Source organism: Anolis carolinensis, chromosome 2 (assembly GCF_035594765.1).
Source record: "Anolis carolinensis isolate JA03-04 chromosome 2, rAnoCar3.1.pri, whole genome shotgun sequence".
Lineage (NCBI taxonomy): Eukaryota > Metazoa > Chordata > Lepidosauria > Squamata > Dactyloidae > Anolis > Anolis carolinensis.
The window spans coordinates 85,835,586-85,855,590 of record NC_085842.1 but is presented as its reverse complement, the minus strand read 5'-3'; the positions used below and the strand labels follow the sequence as shown (position 1 = coordinate 85,855,590).

Sequence of the window (20,005 nt, the reverse complement as noted above, 5' to 3'; positions counted from 1 at the left end):
TTGGCAAAATCCGGAAAACAAGGCAAGGCTGAGTCCTGGAAAACAAGACAAGGTCCGTGGAGGTAAACAAGGCTGGAAACGGGAACTAAGGCTTGGAAACGGGAGCGAAGGCTTGGAATCAGGAACAAGGCTTGAAACAGGAACGAGGCTTGGAAACGGAGCGCGCTGTCCACACACAACTTACTCCAGTAGCTGACGAATTGACTCCGCAAGGTCCCTTTGTGGGCAAAACACCTAAATAGGGTCTAGTTTTCCCACCAAAGAGCAGTTCTCTGGGGAACCAGAAACGAAAGCTAAACTCTGAGTCCAGATGCATGACTCCTTAAAGTTTCCCATGGAAAGCAGGCTTAATCAGCTGAATTCTTAGCAGCTATCCTAGCACTCCTGCGAGACGCTGCTTGAACTCCCCTCTGTTGTTTACAAAACTCGTGGCGAGAAAACACAGGAGATTTAGGCTCAGGGCTTGTTTGACAGACTTCTGGAAGACAAATCTCTTGCAGGTGCAAGGTTCCCAAATCTGGCTGGGAAGGTTCCAATTCTGACTGAGACGGTGAAAAACCCAAGTTCTCCTCTTCATCTGGTACTACAGTACCAGAGACGGGACTACATGGCCCATGACTCATCACACTATCCCCCTCCTCAAGCCCCCTCTCAAACTGGGACTCTCTCCCCGAGGCGCGAGGCCGCGGCTTGGCGGGATAGGTCTGATGGAAGTGGCGGGTTAGATCAGGAGCATGGACTGTGGAAGCGTCTTCCCAAGAGCGTTTCTCGGGGCCAAAACCCACCCAGTCAATGAGATATTGTAGGCGGCGGCGGTGAAAGCGAGAGTCCAAAATGTCCTGAACCTCAAACTCCTCCTCCCCATTCATCAAAACAGGAGGGGGGGGCGGCCGGTCTGTATCAGGGCGCACACCATCCGCCGGAAGGAGCAGGGAGCGGTGAAACACTGGATGAATGCGCATTGAGCGCGGAAGTTGGAGTTTGAAAGTCACGGGGTTAAGTTGTGCCACCACTGGATAGGGGCCAATGAAACGGGCATCTAACTTCCGGCAAGGGCGATGGGAGGGCAAAAAGCGAGTGGACAGAAGAACCCGGTCTCCTACCTTGATTTCGGGGCCCGGCTGGCGATGTTTGTCCGCGTGACGTTTATAGTCCTCCTTGGCTTGGTCTAGTTGCTGGAGCAAGAGTTGTTGCACCGCTGTGAGTTCCTGCAGCCAGTCCTCTGCTGCGGGAACTTCTGAGGTTTCAATGACAGGGGGAAAGAAACGTGGATGGAAGCCGTAGTTTGCAAAGAACGGGGTTTCTTTAGTAGAAGCCTGGACCCCATTGTTGTAGGCAAACTCTGACAGCGATAACAGGGAAGCCCAATTGTCCTGCTGGTAGTTTACATAACAGCGAAGGTATTGTTCTAAAGTGGCATTGGTGCGCTCAGTTTGCCCATCCGTTTGGGGATGATGAGCCGAAGATAAACGAGAGTCTATGCCCAATAGTTTTTGTAGTGCTTTCCAGAAACGAGAGGTGAATTGGGACCCACGGTCTGTGACCAAACTCTTGGGCAATCCATGCAATCTGAAAACATGTTGGAGGAATAGATCTGCAGTCTCTTTGGCCGTGGGAAGGCCATCACAGGGAATGAAATGGGCTAACTTGGTGAAAAGGTCCACCACCACTAGAATCGTGGTGAATCCACAGGAAGGTGGTAGATCAGTGATAAAATCCGCAGAGATTATTTCCCATGGGTGGGATGGTGTAGGGAGGGGATGCAGAAGCCCTGAGGGCTTTTCTCTTCTTGTCTTGGAGCGCTGGCATACTGGGCAGGTGTTGACATATTTTTCCACATCCTTGCGGATCTTGGGCCACCAGAAATCTCTTAGGATCAAATGCATGGTTTTAAATAGCCCGAAATGCCCTGCTGGCTTGCAGTCATGACACAGACGAAGTGCTTTTTCCCTGCCCGGTCCTGGGGGGATGTAAACATGATTTCTATAGCAAAGTAGCCCATCCTTAAGCGAAAAGGGAAAATGTAATCCTTGGCGAAGTTGGTCCTGTGCCCAGGCATCTGCTTGCTGACTAGCCCTGATTTCCTGAGCAGAAAGGGGTCCTGGAGTAGGGGAAGTTGATTCAATGGGAGTGGATTTGGTGTTTCCCACTGTGAGCGTGGCAAAGTTCTCGGGTTGTAGCAGCTGGGACTCAAAGGTCTCCTTGCGCCCTGCAGCGTATTCCGGTTTCCGTGACAGAGCATCTGCTTGCTTGGTCTGGGCTGGGGTTACATAATGAATTTGGAAGTTAAAACGTTCAAAGAATAAAGCCCAGCGTTGTTGCCTCTGATTTAGCTTGCGGGCAGTTCTTAGATGCTCTAGATTCCGATGATCAGTATGGACTTCAATGGGAAATTTGGCCCCTTCTAACCAATGTCTCCAAGTTTCAAAGGCTGCCTTTATGGCCAATAGTTCCTTTTCCCAAATGGTGTAATTTCTCTCTGGTGCGGTCAATTGACGGGAATAAAAGGCACAAGGATGAAGATGATCTCCCACTGGTTGTAGGAGTACAGCCCCAATTGCCACATCGGAGGCGTCCGCCTGCACGATAAAAGGGGTTTCAGGGTCTGGATGCTGAAGGATTGGCTGGGACGTGAATAATTTCTTTAGTTGTTGGAACCCTTTCTCTGCTTGATCTGTCCAGCGGAAAGGCTGTTTCCCACGGATGCAGCTGGTGATTGGGTCAGACCAGCGGGCAAAGTCTGGAATGAACTTGCGGTAGTAGTTCGCGAACCCCAAGAATCGTTGCACCTCTTTCTTGTTGGTTGGCGCCCGCCATTCCAATACTGCTGAAACCTTTGCCGGGTCCATGGAGAGCCCTAGTGGTGAGACGCGGTACCCCAGAAAATCTACCTCTTGTAGATCAAAAGCGCATTTTTCCAGCTTGGCATAAAGTCCATGATCCCGCAATCGTTGTAACATCATTCTGACGTGGTTCTCATGTTCTGATTGTGATCTAGAAAACACCAAAAAATCGTCCAGGTAGATGATCAAGAACCGATCTAGATAATCCTGAAAGATGTCATTGACAAAATGCTGGAACGTTGCGGGAGCTCCACATAATCCATAATTCATAACTCGGGACTCGAATAATCCGAATTTAGTCTGGAAGGCAGTCTTCCACTCGTCCCCTTCTCTGATGCGAACTAGATTATAAGCCCCCCGAAGATCCAGCTTGGTGTAGACCTTGGCTCCTCGAAGTCGGTCTAGTAGGTCCGAGATCAAGGGCAGGGGATAGCTGTTCCGCTTAGTGATATTGTTCAATGCTCTATAGTCCACCACCAAGCGTAAGTCCCCTGACTTCTTTTTTACAAACATCACTGGGGAAGCGGCTGGGGATTGAGAGGGTCTGATGAATCCCTTGCGAAGGTTTGACTCTATGAACTCCCTGAGAGCTTCTTGCTCCGGTTCAGTCAGGGAGTAGAGATGTCCTCGCGGGATCGGGGCCCCCTCCACCAAGTCAATGGCACAGTCATAAGGTCTATGTGGGGGTAATCTCTCGGCTTCTTTTTCATTGAATACATCCCAATATTCTGAGTACTTCTTGGGCAAGGTGATAATGGGTTCAGTGTCTGTGGCATGGCAGACCTTGGCTACAAGGCAATGGTTTTGGCAATATTTTGAAGCAAACTGCAGTTCTCTGTTGGACCAGGAGATGCTTGGGTCGTGAAGTGTCAGCCATGGAATTCCCAAAATCACAGGGAAATGGGGAACCTCGGTAACAAAGAAGGAAATCTCTTCCATATGTTCCCTTATCCACATTCTGGTGGGTTCCGACCACTGGCTTACGGGACCCGTCTTGAGGGGGCGGCCATCGATGGCTTGCACCACACGGGCATTCTTGAAGTCATGGTATTGTAATCCCAGAGAGTCGGCATACTCTCTATCAATGAAATTGTTTGTGGCTCCTGAGTCTATCATGGCATGGACCATGACGGGCCCTTTTTTTGCTGACCACAAGGTGACCACTAGAAGAAATAGGACCCCGGTTGGCGGCTCTTGAGTGGGTTTTTTGACCGGGTTGGCGAGCCTCTCTACGCCCGGTCGCTGGCTTCCCCCGCCGGCTGTGCGCCAGCCGCCTCAGACGCCTTCGTCTCCGTGGAGGACGCCGCCGCCAGACAGGCGGCGGGCTTCCCTTTGGCTGGGCACTCTCTGGCGAAGTGGCCCCCGTTTCCGCAGTACCAACAGAGATTTAGGCGTTGGCGGCGGGCCTTCTCGGCGGCATCTAGTCTGGGACGCACATTGCCCAACTGCATCGGCACCTCCTCGCTCCCTCTGGGGTATGGGGCTGGTGGCGGGGGTCTCCATACTGGACGCGGCTGGACGCCGGCGGGAGCGGGAGGTTTCACCCCAGCTCTACCGCTCTGGCCTCGGACCCATTGTTTTCTGTTGGCAAGCATGACTTCAGCTCGTAAACATTGATCAATGAGTGCTTCAAGAGAATGGGGAGGATCCACCTTGGAGATTTCTTCCAGCATCTCAATGTTGAGACCCTCCCGAAATTGTCCTCTGAGGGCTATATCATTCCAGCCGGTGTTGTGGGCCAGCACTCGGAACTCGGCTATGTACTGGGACATGGGTCTGTCCCCTTGGGAGAGGCGCCGGAGTTTGTGGCCGGCTGCCTCCAAATTGTCCTCGATTCCCCAGGTCGCCTTAAGGTGGTCCAAGAAATGTTGCGCCGACCTTAGATGTGGGGAGACTTGGTCGAACAGTGCTGTCGCCCAGTTGGCCGCTGGCCCGTCCAAGAGACTGTAAATCCACGCCACCTTGATGTCTTCTTGGGGAAACTCGGCAGCACGGGCCTCTAGATAAGCCTGGCATTGGCGACGGAAAACATGAACCTTAGAAGCTTCTCCAGAAAACTTGGTTGGCAATGCCAGGGCCGGAAGACGGATTCCGCGTTCCTTCAATCCCTTTATTTCTCCCTCCTGCGCATTGAGCTTATCGCGGATGCGGTCCACTTCGTCCTTGTCGATGGTGTAGCTAAGTGGCTGGCCACCCGGCACGGTTCCGGTAGACATTCTGGCCTAGGTTAATTGGTGCTTAGGGTGGCGGAGTCAAACTGTCACGACCCAGGCTGCAGAGCACCAATAACCATACACAGAGGCCAGAATCTATCTAATATCTTTATTAAGGAAATATATAAAGTTAATAAAAGCAAGTGTATGAAATAGTCCAGAAGTAGACCTTTCAGGAAAGGTCAAAATTAGTCCAAAGAAACAATGTCCAATATGAAATATTAAGGTCCAAAGTTGTAATCCAATAACCGAAACACTCACTTTGCCAGGCAAAGTGAGGGGAGATGACAATGTCCTTTAGTCCATGAAACTTGAGCGAGGCTAGGGAGTAACTTGAACAAGGCTTGATACAAGGCAACAAGGAACGAGGAGCAAGAACAAGATCCGTGGAATTACTTGGCAAAATCCGGAAAACAAGGCAAGGCTGAGTCCTGGAAAACAAGGCAAGGTCCGTGGAGGTAAACAAGGCTGGAAACGGGAACTAAGGCTTGGAAACGGGAGCGAAGGCTTGGAATCAGGAACAAGGCTTGAAACAGGAACGAGGCTTGGAAACGGAGCGCGCTGTCCACACACAACTTACTCCAGTAGCTGACGAATTGACTCCGCAAGGTCCCTTTGTGGGCAAAACACCTAAATAGGGTCTAGTTTTCCCACCAAAGAGCAGTTCTCTGGGGAACCAGAAACGAAAGCTAAACTCTGAGTCCAGATGCATGACTCCTTAAAGTTTCCCATGGAAAGCAGGCTTAATCAGCTGAATTCTTAGCAGCTATCCTAGCACTCCTGCGAGACGCTGCTTGAACTCCCCTCTGTTGTTTACAAAACTCGTGGCGAGAAAACACAGGAGATTTAGGCTCAGGGCTTGTTTGACAGACTTCTGGAAGACAAATCTCTTGCAGGTGCAAGGTTCCCAAATCTGGCTGGGAAGGTTCCAATTCTGACTGAGACGGTGAAAAACCCAAGTTCTCCTCTTCATCTGGTACTACAGTACCAGAGACGGGACTACATGGCCCATGACTCATCACAGCTACCACTTGCACTACTTAATATGCCTCAATGAAACTCATAAACCAATAAGGAACAATAGGAAATAGTCAAAGAAACACTTAGCAGAGAAAAAACATATAATGTATACAAGAGACACTGGTGCTCACCTTTGCCAATGATCTGGTCCTGATGCATGACCAACCGCTCTTCTGGGATAAGAACATCCTTTACCTCTTCCAAAAGCTCTGGCCGAAAATTTTTAATGGAGTAAGAAGGCACTCGCATGAAGGGCACAAAAGAACCATCACTGCTCCCTGTGTAAGAGACACTTCCAAAACGTGCATCTGGGGAGGCTCTATGTGGGGACTCTGTTTAGATAATGCCATCCAGGAATAATGGAGAGAACAATAAAACTAGAGGTCAGCAAAATCTAGCCCAAATCAAAATATTTATTGCCGTTGGTCATAGCCTTTTGAATAGCAAAGTCGATTCCTTGCTTAATTTCATTGTTTCTGGAAAACTTATAATCTGCATGTTTTAATAGAGCACCATAGGTTCCTCCCATCAAGGCAGACAAAGGAACTCAGAGAGGATGACAATCATTAGGCTAGATATGAGCAGCACGTTGCCCATTTTCACATATTTCTAATCATGGCAGCAATACAAGGGCATGCTCTATGGGCACTTTGCTCCTAGCCTCAGTTATGTTGTCTGCTTTAAAACAATTCTCACAACTTTACAACAGAAATTATTATTTCAGAAAGCTATTTGTTTCAACAGTCACTACAGTGACCCAGATTGTGCCTCTGAATGTATATTTATATGGATGTTTTAACTCAATTTAATTATAATTATTATTATTGTTGCACTGTAATGGTTTTTATATATTCTGTTTATATTGGTTGTAAGCCGCCCTGAGTCCCCCCTCGGGGGTGAGAAGGGCGGGATAGAAATGTTGCGATAAATAAATACAGTAATAGCAAGTTCAGCAACAGCGGGGTGTGTGGCCTCCAGTGGGTACAAGGGAATAACGGTGCCTCCTGATCTTTCCCCATTTGCCCTTTCTTCTAATGGACAATGAAGGCATCAGGTGCTTCAGTGAAGTGATTCTGTGGTTTCTAGAAACATGGCATGGATTGTTTTAGAAGTAAAATTGGTTCCATAAATATTGGCACAAATCCAAAACACAATTGGTAGTGCAGAGCCAAAGACACCACTACCCATGCTGAGCACATCCCTTGTTGGAAGTCCTAGACCAGGGCAATGGCTGGCACAGCTGTGTGTTTCATTTCATAGGATTCCACCAGAATACTAGTGGTAATTAATAGTATTTTAAAGGCATCTTTACCAGCAGCATCCATACAGCCAATGTTGATAGGAAGAAGAGGAATGCTTGGTGTGCCCCTGTTGAGGCTTGAAAGTCTTTCCAAATTCTCAGTTCCTGCCAAAACAAATAGGCACCAATCAAATAGCATCTTGCAATTTACTAGCTGTGTTTTTTTTTCTGTTGCCTTCTTTTTTCCACCATAATCACATGACAAACCTAGGTACTAAGACAGATTTTCTACAAACCAATATCCAGGTCACGGTTCACAGTTAGATGCCAATCAGTGCTCACCTGGAGTGAACAAAAGCCTTGAGATTTTGAAGAAGTTTGTCCTGGACTTTTTGGAATTGTGAAAAATATTCATATAATGTACTTGCTATCCTTGCTTACTTTTCATGAATTTCTGGGACTAACTGCAACTTTTTCAAACTCTTGCAGATTGGGGGCGGGGGGGGGGGGGTTCTATCCAGGGAGAGTTTCTGGTGCAAGAGGAGTAATTTCCCCATCTGTTCCTTCAATACTTCTGAGTGGTCTCATTGAATGAGGATGTGATCTTTGCCACAGATATTTTCCTCTAAGCTTCCTTCTTTCATTACATTTCCAGTTACCAAGTTGAACATTTCCATTGTGCTGTGCTGCATTCACAGTATGATCTTTTTTTCTTTCTTCCCTTGACTTTCAAAACATATAGTGCTAAAGTGCATGGTACTTTACCTCTATGACACTTCTATACTATTTTTTTTTTTTTAAAAACCCAAATGTGCTGGTTAGAGAATGGAAATATTGTGGGAAGAACATGGAAAGATGTGTTCATGAAAGGGAAGGAATCCTCACCTACATTGCAGTTAACCAGATCTGACGCAGGGTATGACTGTATACAGGCATGGGAACAGCCATTCTATGGTGCCACAAGGTGTGAGTCCAGAAACAGAATATTCCAACATTAACCAGATCTGTTGGCCTATTTGAATGAACTCAGTTCTTTCATTAAAATAGTGGAGAAATGTGCACAAATGAATATCATTACTTCTCTGACAGAAAAAAATGATGACAAGCTTATAGTTACCTGTCTTCTTCTGCTGGATATATTTCATGAGCAGAAATGCAATGAGGCAGAGGAATAGGATGGCTGAAATAATCCCAAAGATAACAGCAACTGTGGAGAAGGAAGAGACGACCATCACAATGCCTAGGTCTGTGCAGTTTCCATTGACACAAATCTAGAAAAACCAAAAGATTGGTTGGAAGTAGTTTTTATTTTATTTTGTGTCAAAAGCATTACATAAATAAATAGGAAGCAGATTATCATTCATGATAGAACATGACACCCAGTGGCCAAGGAGGAGCCAATGGCCAGCAACCCAGTCACAGGTCAGAAATGGCAAGATTGTCTTGTCAACACTCTAAACTATAGACACTAGTGAACTTATGCTCCTGTAGGAAACAGGCTGCCAGGCAGACAGGGGTCATGCAGCCACTTGTAAAGCAACTGCATTGGTTGCCTAAAGCTTCTGGTCCCTCTAGGCATGGGTGCCTTGTATGGATGCACTTGGCAATATATTATGTCTGTTGTGCTAACAAAGTTCATCTTGTCTGATCAATTTTATCCCCAAATAGTAACAGAATAGAAGCAGTATGGATCAAGAGAATGGGGTTAGAGATCATGGCAAAGGTTGGTATAGTATGAATGGGTTCCTAAGTTGGTAAGTTCAACACAAATAGCCCACTTATATACAAAAAAGGTTGGTATAGGACTCCATCATTGCACAGGAATTGTTTATGTTGTAATTCTCAGTGGCAATAAAAGCATTAAATGACTCTTTCTCAACACCAGTAGATGATGAATAAAAGCCAGGAGCGAGTCACAGAGCTACACAATCTATTTATGCCTCTAAAGCAGAAGTATTTGTCTCCTCCTTCAGGTGGAATTTGATATATACTCAAAATTCTGTAATGGGCAACCAGACAAAAATTGTCTTTAAGAGACACTGGCAGAGACTGATTCAGCAAAGGCACCTGAAGTCACATTAGGTGTTTGCCCATATAATCTGTCATCTGGGATGTGGGTAGTGAAGTGTTGCCAAGCTCGACACTGTAATGGGTTTCAGCTGAAGTTATACTTCCATAGTGTTGTAATTGACTACCAAGTGCATGTTTTCAGCCCCTAGTGTTTCCATCTCACTTGTCCGCATCCTCACACTCACATCTTTGGGTCATGTAAAGGAAGTACAGTAGATTCTCACTTATCCAACACTTGCTTATCCATCGTTCTGGATTATCCAACACATTTTTGTAGTCAATGTTTTCAATACATTGTGATATTTTGGTGCTAAATTCATAAATACAGTAATTACTACACAGCATTACTGCGTATAGAACTACTTTTTCTGTCAAATTTGTTGTATAACATGATGTTTTGGTGCTTAATTTGTAAAATCATAACCTAATTTGATATTTAATAGGCTTTTCCTTAATCCCTCCTTATTATCCAACATATTCGCTTATCCAACATTCTGCCGGCCCGTTTATGTTAGATCAGTGAGACTCTACTGTAATGAAAGGACTTTCAAAAGCCCCTAGCTAATTTCAGGCTAGAATATTACTTTCCCAATGATAAATAATTTTAACTATCAGTGCCAAAAAAGCCAGGGACATTGCCCAATGTACTGCAATTAAAATTCACTTTGACTTCTTTGGTCCGGAAACAACAGGCAATTCTTCTTTTTCCTTTTTAACAACTTTCATTAAAGGTAAAAATCAAGTCTTTTCTGAGTTTACAAGTGGATAAGAACATCAGACATCATAATGGTGTTCATCAGATTTATTCCAAAATGACGTGGATGAAATCTCTACATGACGTGCTTTAAGGGAATTTCCCCCTTAGTGCCTCATCTATTCCCTTCACTCCTTCCAGAACATGCACTAATGGATGTGAGGGGAACCTTTTTCAGCACGAGGGCCAAATTCAATTTCAGAGAAGTATTCAGGGATTGCATTCCAGTAGTGGGTGTTGTAAAAGCCAATGAGATAGCCCAAAACTCCCAGCATATTTGAATGAAATGTTCTTACTACCGGACATTAAGCAAACAGTCTCAGAATTTGAGTTATTTGGAATGGAAAAAATGTGTAATGAAAGTGGGGAAATCACCAAATTTGGTACCATGGGAAAGAAGCATAGCTTTGCAATGGATTAGGACCCTAAGAAATCCAGATTAAATCCCAGGGTCATTCTCTTCTACAGAATGGCATATGCATGTAGGAAAGACAGACCTGTAACATTATCTGGACAAATGTAAATACCATCCACTGGACAGAAGGTTTCTGACATGTCAGGTTGCCCAATGACAGAAGCCAAACCATGGACCAATGGAAAGAGAGGAAGGACAGGCAGAACAAACAAAATGGGAGTAAATGCCAGGCAAAAACAAGGAGCATGTTGCATGAAGAAGGGCAATCCTGAGGAGGCAGGGAAGAGGATGAATGGTCATCATGACATCAGAAGTATTTAGGAAAACTCTTGATATACCTGTGCTGGCACACCTTCCGGAGGGATGACAAGATTTTTGGGGATTCGGCATGTGACCTCATTTTTCAGCACACTGGGGTAGCAATCTGTGTTAGCCACTGTCATAGAGATTGGCATGCAACCTGCCAGAGCATCCAGTCCTATGTGCTGTACAAATATATTTTTGAAATACAAACATAACTTGATTAAGAGAAACAATAATCTTTGTCCTGTCATCAACATTATTCCTAGATGACTTGGCTAACACTCAACTTACTCTATTAGTTCTTACTTACGGTAATCCTGCTCTGAAAACATATGCCTTTGGGACCTTCCATATAATCCAGAATATCAAGGCAGAAAATCTCACAATGTCTGCTTTGAATTGGGTTATCTGAGTCCATGCTGCCATATATTCCAGTTCAAAGCAGAAAATGTGGGATTTTATTCAACTGTGTGGAAGGGGCCCTTGTCTCTCAAGAAAGTACTCTATACCTGGTAACATCCTAAGTCCTAATTCCCATCTGCTTTCCTCGAGATGAAGACATCTCTCATGACAATCTCTTCCCTTCAGTATAGGCACACCTCTGTCAGCAAGGCCTTTGAACAAAGAAGCTTCTTTTTCCAAAGTATTTTTTACACCTACTGAACCTTCTCTTTTCTTTATTGTCCTCTATTGCTGGATGGTTTTAGCAACATTGGTACTAAGAGAAACACAGATCTTCAACTTTGGATTGCAGCACAGTATCTGCAGCAAACAATGCAGGTAAAGCTTAAACAGGAAAGAGATGAGATTCTGCTCTGTGAATGCCTGCCTGCAACAGAAAAGGCAAACAGTAGATGTCTCCAAAATTCAATACTGAGGGATTACCAAAAAAAGAAGAGGAGAAGGAGGAGAGAATCATATAAGCCTGTCTCAGCAGCTCTCCTAGTATGTTGATAAAGTAGAGATCTAGAAGTTTGACTGACAACATGGAAATTGTCAAAGACAGAACGCCACAAGATAAAAGATAACAAAGTTTATTGGAATTACAGAACCAAAAATGCCCGTAAAAGACAAGGGCTAGGCAAACACTGGCCTTAAAAGTAAAAAGAGACAAGAAAAACGTTCAAAAGATAAACCGGATTAAACCGGAGTTTAATCCGGGTTAAATCAAAACAGCTTGCTTCAGCCTGGGAATAAACAAACAGAAGCTGGTGAACAAAAAGTTCAAAGGAATGCAACTAATTGGCAGCAGATGCTTCTCTGCTGCCAAGAGCTATGTTTGAGTAACTTAGAGGTTACTCCTCCACACAGCAGGCAATTTCCCGATACAAACACAGCAGACGAGGGCAGAAGCAGTCAGCGAAGTCCCAATCCGTTCCGAAGGTCGTAAGGCAGATGCAGACGTTTGTAGTTCACCAGTTCCAACGATAGACACAGGTAGGAGAATCCGAGGCCGTAGTCAGTCAGTCCGTAAGTCCAGAGTAAGCAGATGGCGTCCGTCAAGAAGACGACGGAAGGTCAAAGCTATTAAGATTAAGCAGAGGTTGCACAACAAAACCCCACACAATTCCTCCCGCCGTCTGAGCCCAATGTCCAGGATAACTTACGTAGTTAGCAAACGAATCACACCCGTCTTCAGGAAAACTTCCCACACAGATCCCAAGCGTTCGTCCAGATTACCTTGCCCAACGCAATTTGCTATTGCTCCCAAACCCCATTTTATGCCAGTTACAAGTCCTCATCGCTATCAGCTGTTCTCCTTAGCCCGGGCGTTTCCTCATCACTTTCCTCATCAGAACTGGAACACCTTTGACTACGCCCCACAGCATCCCCAGCTGTGGATCCCGTCCCATCCCTCCAGCTTGTCCACGGGTCTAATCCTGAAGGTCCCCAATCGCCTTCCATACTATCATTGCCAGTGGCACCCAAATCCTTCCTTACACGAGTCCATTCCATGTCATCCTCTTCCGAGCTAACCATCTCTTCCTCCATTCTCTCAGTAAACCCCTCAAAAGAATCCTCGTCAGATGGTTCTGCAAAGATATCTCGCAGCCGCTTCCTTTCTCGCTCCTCGAGAGTATCTGACTCTCGAGGAGTCTTACGCCCACGTCTCCCAGTAGTAGAGCCATGAGGCTCAACCATAACACTATCCCCTCTCACAAAGGCCTCCTCCTCCGAAGGCGAAGAGACGGCAGTGATGTCCTCAGCTATAGCACCACCACGACTGGAGGTATCTAACTTTAACAGAGAACGATGGAAAACTGGATGGATTTTAAAAGTAGAAGGTAAACGCAAACGAAATGCTACGGAAGAAATCTTTTTAACAATAGGAAAGGGTCCCAAATACCATGGCGCAAACTTTCCGCCAGCCTGTTTAATGTACTTAGAAGATAACCACACTAAATCCCCTTCTTCCAACTCTTCCCCTGCCTGCCTATGACGGTCGGCCTGAGTCTTTTGCGTTGCCTTGGCTTCCAATAGTAAACGACGGGCAACATCATGCAACGCAGCCATTTCAGAGGAACGGTACACCGGGTCAGAGGAAACCACATTGGTTGACGGCGCCACACCTCCCGCGGATGAAAACCATAAGTCAGTTCAAATGGAGTATGCTGACTAGACGTGTGCACAGCGTTGTTATAGGCGAACTCAGCCACCGGTAGCCATTTTACCCAAGCAGTGGGTTGATCTAAACAAAAACAACGTAAATATTGCTCCAACAACCCATTAACCCTTTCCGATTGACCATCCGTTTGTGGATGAAACGCTGAGGAGACGTTCAATTTAGTACCTAAACACTCATGGAAGTGTCTCCAAAAGCGTGACACAAATTGTGGAGCCCTATCAGAAATAATCACCTCAGGAGCTCCGTGCAAACGATAAATGTGTTTGGTAAACAATAAAGCCAATGTAGGGGCCGCCGGAATGGTCGAACAAGGAATAAAATGAGCCAGTTTAGAAAATAAATCCACCACCACCCAAATACATGTGTAACCCCCAGACTTCGGCAAATCAGAAATGAAATCCATGGAAATAATTTGCCATGGTCTCTCAGGAACAGGCAAAGACGACAACAACCCTCTAGGGTGCCCAACAGGCGTCTTACTCTGCTGGCAAACAGCGCAGCTATCACAAAAGCGAAGAATGTCTTGCCACATCTTTGGCCACCAGTAGTTCCTGGTGATGAGCTGCACGGTCTTAAATCTGCCAAAATGCCCAGCCATGGGTTCGTCATGGTGGGCTCTAATAACCTCCAACCTGAGTGCCCCCACCGGTACATAGACCTGTCCCCTGTGTACCAATACTCCATTCTGATCTTGCAAGTGAGGCAGTATTGTACGATTCCCTGCTGACAACAGCATGAGTTGCTCTTGAGTCCAAACATCTTCTTTCTGAGCCTCTATGATTTGATCATGTAACCCGATCTCATTTTCCACAACACATAAAGAGGCAGTAGGCAAAATGGTCTGGCACACTACCTGCTCATTAGTCTTAAACTCAGGCTTGCGGGACAATGCATCGGCCCACAAGTTTGCCTTCCCTTCCACGAATTGAACTTTGAAATTAAACCTGGAGAAAAACAAAGCCCATCGGATTTGACGTTGGTTTAACTTCTTGGCCGTTTGCAAATGTTCCAAATTCTTGTGATCAGACCTGACCACGATTTGGTGCTGCGCCCCCTCTAGCCAGTGCCGCCACACCTCAAACGCCACCTTGATCGCCAATAATTCTTTCTCCCATATGGTATAGTTTTGCTCAAATGGTGTTAGTTGCCGAGAGTAAAATCCACAGGGACGCAAAGTCCCTGATGAATCTCTTTGAGACAATACAGCCCCCAACGCGTAGCTAGAAGCGTCTGCTTCTACTACGAACGGTTTGTCCACATCTGGATGTATTAGTATGTTGTCTGCCTGAAAGCTAGACTTTAATTGTAAAAACGCATCGTGAGCTTCCCGCCCCCACACAAATGGCTGTTTCTTACGCAGGAGCTGCGTTAAAGGTACCGTGAGTTTGGCAAAGTTTGGGATAAACTCCCGGTAATAATTAGCGAATCCTAAGAACCTCTGAACATCTTTCTTAGTCTTGAGCTCTTGCCATGAGTTGACTGCGTCAACTTTATGTGGATCCATTTTGAGTTCCCTTCCTGAAACTACATGACCTAGGAACTCAACTTCAGGTACATGAAAAACGCATTTAGAAGCCTTAGCGAAAAGCCCATTAGCCCGCAGACGATGTAGTACCTGCTTAACATGCTGACGATGTTCTCTTTCATCCTTAGAAAAAATTAAGATATCATCCAAATAAATCACCACAAATTGGTCAATTAAGTCTCTAAATACATCGTTTATGAACCTCTGGAAGACCGCAGGCGCATTGCAAAGTCCGAAAGGCATTACACGGAACTCGTGGCATCCGAAACACGTGTTAAATGCCATCTTCCATTCATCACCTTCCCGTATTCTAATCAAGTTATACGCCCCCCGCAGGTCAAGCTTGGTAAAGACCTTAGCCCCTTGCACCCTCGATAGTAATTCCGAGATTAAAGGTAGCGGGTACCTATCCCGAATGGTGTGTTTGTTAAGGACCCGGTAATCACAAACCAACCTGAGGTCCCCTGTCTTTTTGGCAACAAAGAACACAGGAGCAGCAGTTGGAGAGCTAGATGGGCGAATAAACCCCTTAGCTAAGTTCTCATCGAGGAACTCTCTTAAAGCTTGCCTTTCTGGTACTGTCAAGGCGTACAACCTTCCTGCTGGCAATTTTGCACCTTCCGCTAGTCTAATGGCGCAATCGTATGGTCTATGCGGCGGTAGCTTATCCGCTTCCTTTTTACAGAATACGTCTGAGAATTCCCCATACTCAGCAGGCACTCCCTCCATATCAGGCTGAGTAGGGTTTAGAGTAAAACATTCCTGCCTCCTAAAAGTTATCTTACGCGTCACCCAGTCCACTTGTGGATTTACTAAAGCTAGCCAATCCATTCCCAGGATCACATCGTATCTGGGTAAGCTCGTAATATCCCAAACAAACGTTCCCGTTACTCCCTGTACTTCCCACATTATTTCTGAGGTCTCATGGTTGACCACCCCAGTCTCCAATAGTCTCCCATCCGCTCCTTCCACCCATACGTCGCATGCTTTACGCACTACAGGAATGCCATGCTTCCTAGTAAATTCAATATCCACATATGAGACCGTAACCCCTGAGTCCAGCAGTGCCAAAGTAGAAACAAGTTCTTTTCCCCCAACAGATAACGAAATGGGTACAAAGACATGTTTTTTCCCCTCAGTTGACTGCTTTAAAAGCCCTAATGCGTTGGACTCACGTCGCACTAGGGGTGGCCTTTTCCCGAAAGCTGGGAAGGTTTTACATTACAATTTCTGGCGAAATGCCCAGCATTTCCACAATACAAACACAACCCCAGTTGTCTCCTACGGTTCTTTTCTGCTATAGACAGTTTTTTAAACACCCCGAGTTCCATAGGCTCGTCCCCCTTTACCACAGGTGCCTTAGATTCAAACATAGGTGGCGCACACATTGCTCTAGATTGTTTACGGGACTCGAATCTGGCGTCCAAACGCAACACTTTAGATATTAAGGCATCCCAATTTTCTGCCGGCTCCAAGCGTGCCAATTCGTCCTGGAGGTAATCATTTAAACCAGCAGTAAACAAAAGCATAAATGCATTTTCCCCCCAGTCTAACTGATGACGGTACGAATTAAACTTATTTAAATAATCCAAAACAGTCCCCTTTCCCTGTTTCAACCGATACAGAGCCCAACTAGCATTCTCCGTACGGAGGGGATCCCCAAAAGTGTCAGTTAGTAGTTTTTTGAAATCACTCAAATTGTCCTTGACTGGGTCATTTCCCAAAATCAAATTAGTGGCCCATTGTCCTGCAGGACCAGTCAACAAACTCAAAATAAATGCCACCTTGCTAGTGTCCGTAGGAAAAGCTTGTGCACTAAGCTGGGAAAAATAAAGTTCAATTTGTGCCAAAAAAGTTGGCAGTTTGCTCCTAGACCCATCAAAGCGTTCGGGAGTCATAACATGTCCTTTAGCTGGCTGTGCTGCTTGCGCAGCGTAAAAAGCAGCCTGTAATTGATCAAAACGAGCCTTTAACTACTCCATCGTCTTCTTGACGTAATTAACTTCTACGGAAAAACTTTTTTTTTTTAAGGCGTTGGGCAATCTGTCAAAGACAGAACGCCACAAGATAAAAGATAACAAAGTTTATTGGAATTACAGAACCAAAAATGCCCGTAAAAGACAAGGGCTAGGCAAACACTGGCCTTAAAAGTAAAAAGAGACAAGAAAAACGTTCAAAAGATAAACCGGATTAAACCGGAGTTTAATCCGGGTTAAATCAAAACAGCTTGCTTCAGCCTGGGAATAAACAAACAGAAGCTGGTGAACAAAAAGTTCAAAGGAATGCAACTAATTGGCAGCAGATGCTTCTCTGCTGCCAAGAGCTATGTTTGAGTAACTTAGAGGTTACTCCTCCACACAGCAGGCAATTTCCCGATACAAACACAGCAGACGAGGGCAGAAGCAGTCAGCGAAGTCCCAATCCGTTCCGAAGGTCGTAAGGCAGATGCAGACGTTTGTAGTTCACCAGTTCCAACGATAGACACAGGTAGGAGAATCCGAGGCCGTAGTCAGTCAGTCCGTAAGTCCAGAGTAAGCAGATGGCGTCCGTCAAGAAGACGACGGAAGGTCAAAGCTATTAAGATTAAGCAGAGGTTGCACAACAAAACCCCACACAATTCCTCCCGCCGTCTGAGCCCAATGTCCAGGATAACTTACGTAGTCAGCAAACGAATCACACCCGTCTTCAGGAAAACTTCCCACACAGATCCCAAGCGTTCGTCCAGATTACCTTGCCCAACGCAATTTGCTATTGCTCCCAAACCCCATTTTATGCCAGTTACAAGTCCTCATCGCTATCAGCTGTTCTCCTTAGCCCGGGCGTTTCCTCATCACTTTCCTCATCAGAACTGGAACACCTTTGACTACGCCCCACAGCATCCCCAGCTGTGGATCCCGTCCCATCCCTCCAGCTTGTCCACGGGTCTAATCCTGAAGGTCCCCAATCGCCTTCCATACTATCATTGCCAGTGGCACCCAAATCCTCCCTTACACGAGTCCATTCCATGTCATCCTCTTCCGAGCTAACCATCTCTTCCTCCATTCTCTCAGTAAACCCCTCAAAAGAATCCTCGTCAGATGGTTCTGCAAAGATATCTCGCAGCCGCTTCCTTTCTCGCTCCTCGAGAGTATCTGACTCTCGAGGAGTCTTACGCCCACGTCTCCCAGTAGTAGAGCCATGAGGCTCAACCATAACAGAAATGATAGAGAAAAAAATATTTCTGGTTTCATTTTGGAAGAAGCTTTCTAGTGGTCTCTAGTAGATTCAAAATGTTTTGGTTCATTACTTATGCAAAGTTTGCCTGGCCTGATCAGATTACTTCATTTCAAATATATTGTTAGTACTGGATAAAAAATGTATTGAAGCACTGTGTGATGTAGCACCCTCTCTTTATTCTCCCCATGTTATTTTATCCTTGGGTACCAAATTTTCTGTTAAAGAAGCCATGCCCCGGAACACATTTTCTTCATAAACTCAGGTACACCTGTATTTATATCAAGCTATAAACCTTTACAAAAACATTGATGTGCCTTGTCATTTTATTTAATGGGACTTTCCCCAATATACATCACTGGCTTTTTGGCAGCTATTCATCATGATACTGTTAACTGGCATCAAAGGGTATAAATATCAGCTGATGAAAATACTGTACACAGGAACAGCAAAATATTTAAGATGCTTATGCACACTGAAAACGCGGAATAAGCTTCAGTGAGCAGAGATTAACACCTGAGCAGGCTCCTTACCCCACTTTGCTTTCAGAATTATTGGCAAAAAAAACCCACCGTATTTTCTGTGTTTGTTGATTCAGGAATACATCCTGCTCCATCTAGTGAAGTTTACTCTTAAATAAGCATATAAAGGACAGCACACTGAGCTATCTGACAGTATGTCCGCTCAGGTCTTAGAAGTTACCTTTTCATTCTACCAGTGGCTGGAATTTCCAGCAAGAATGTCCAGATAAACCTACCCACCATTTGTTTGTGTGCATGTGTCTTTGATTTGCCTGTTGACATATGGCAGCCCCACGAGTTTCATAGCATTTTCTTACGCAAGGAATATTCAGAGTGGCTGTGTTAGTTCCTTCTTCTGAAATATAGCCTACAGAATTCCTTAGTGATCTCCCATTCAAGTACTAACTAGACCCTGCTTAGCTTCCAGGATGAGATGGGATTTATGTCTGAATCACAATTAGCTCTTTTCCTCATATTACAGTACACTCCTACAAAAGAGCTAACATTGGGGCAGGGAAATACATTACTTACATGAATCTCAATCTCATCTTCCCCTTGACTGAGTATGTACCATTTATTTTCATGTTCGAAGGGGTAGATAACTGGCCTGGGGTAGTAGAGGATGCCAGAATGCTTGTACCCAGGAACTCCATCCATCAAGATGTTTAGCTCTCCAAGTGTAGTCTCTGCTTTGTTTTCAAATCGATAGGCAGGAGTTTGGCACACCAGTTTTTCTGCAGACAGGTGGCCCTCACATACCTGAAGACATCACAGTAGAAAAAAACAAATGGGTGAATCAAAGAAAAACTTAATTTCACTTGAAGTCATCATTGGTCTGTTCACTATCAGAGTACTAAGTTATTAAAGTAAGTGAGACTAATGGGAAGACATGCAAGGAGGATGTAAGGAAGAAACTGGGGGCTTGGGGCATGTGGGGAAGACTGCTTACTACAGGAATGTAATGCCATTTTAGCTTTGAAAACTGTGCCTGTGTCAGCTGGGGTCCACATGAATGAATACATGAACACAAAGAGAATGAGAGCTTGCAGTGCTTTCCAACTTTCCAACAACCCTAGAAATGAGAGAACAGCACTCCTTTGATCAGCTGGGCTGCTGGGAAATTGTGTGGGGTCCTGCAGCTCTAGAGGTGACATCAGGAGGGGCTGGAAACCATCTTGTGCACCCCAAGTTATGCATCCTGTGAGAAGCATTGTTTGTTCTATATCTAAAGCTTATTAGTATAATTGGTTTCCCTAACCTAA

The 20,005-nt window shown here is 45.4% G+C and overlaps 1 protein-coding gene across 1 annotated transcript in view; it reads right to left on the bottom strand.

Moving 5' to 3' along the window:
- mst1r (macrophage stimulating 1 receptor) overlaps positions 1 to 20,005 on the bottom strand; it is a 79,512-nt gene that overhangs the window by 15,747 nt on the left and 43,760 nt on the right. The window contains exons 11-15 of the mRNA XM_062970108.1: positions 19,275 to 19,502; positions 10,894 to 11,040; positions 8,434 to 8,587; positions 7,389 to 7,481; positions 6,208 to 6,408 (exon numbers count right to left, since the gene is read on the bottom strand). Coding sequence (XP_062826178.1) covers positions 6,208 to 6,408; positions 7,389 to 7,481; positions 8,434 to 8,587; positions 10,894 to 11,040; positions 19,275 to 19,502 — 823 coding nt within the window. The remainder of the gene's footprint in view (positions 1 to 6,207; positions 6,409 to 7,388; positions 7,482 to 8,433; positions 8,588 to 10,893; positions 11,041 to 19,274; positions 19,503 to 20,005) is intronic.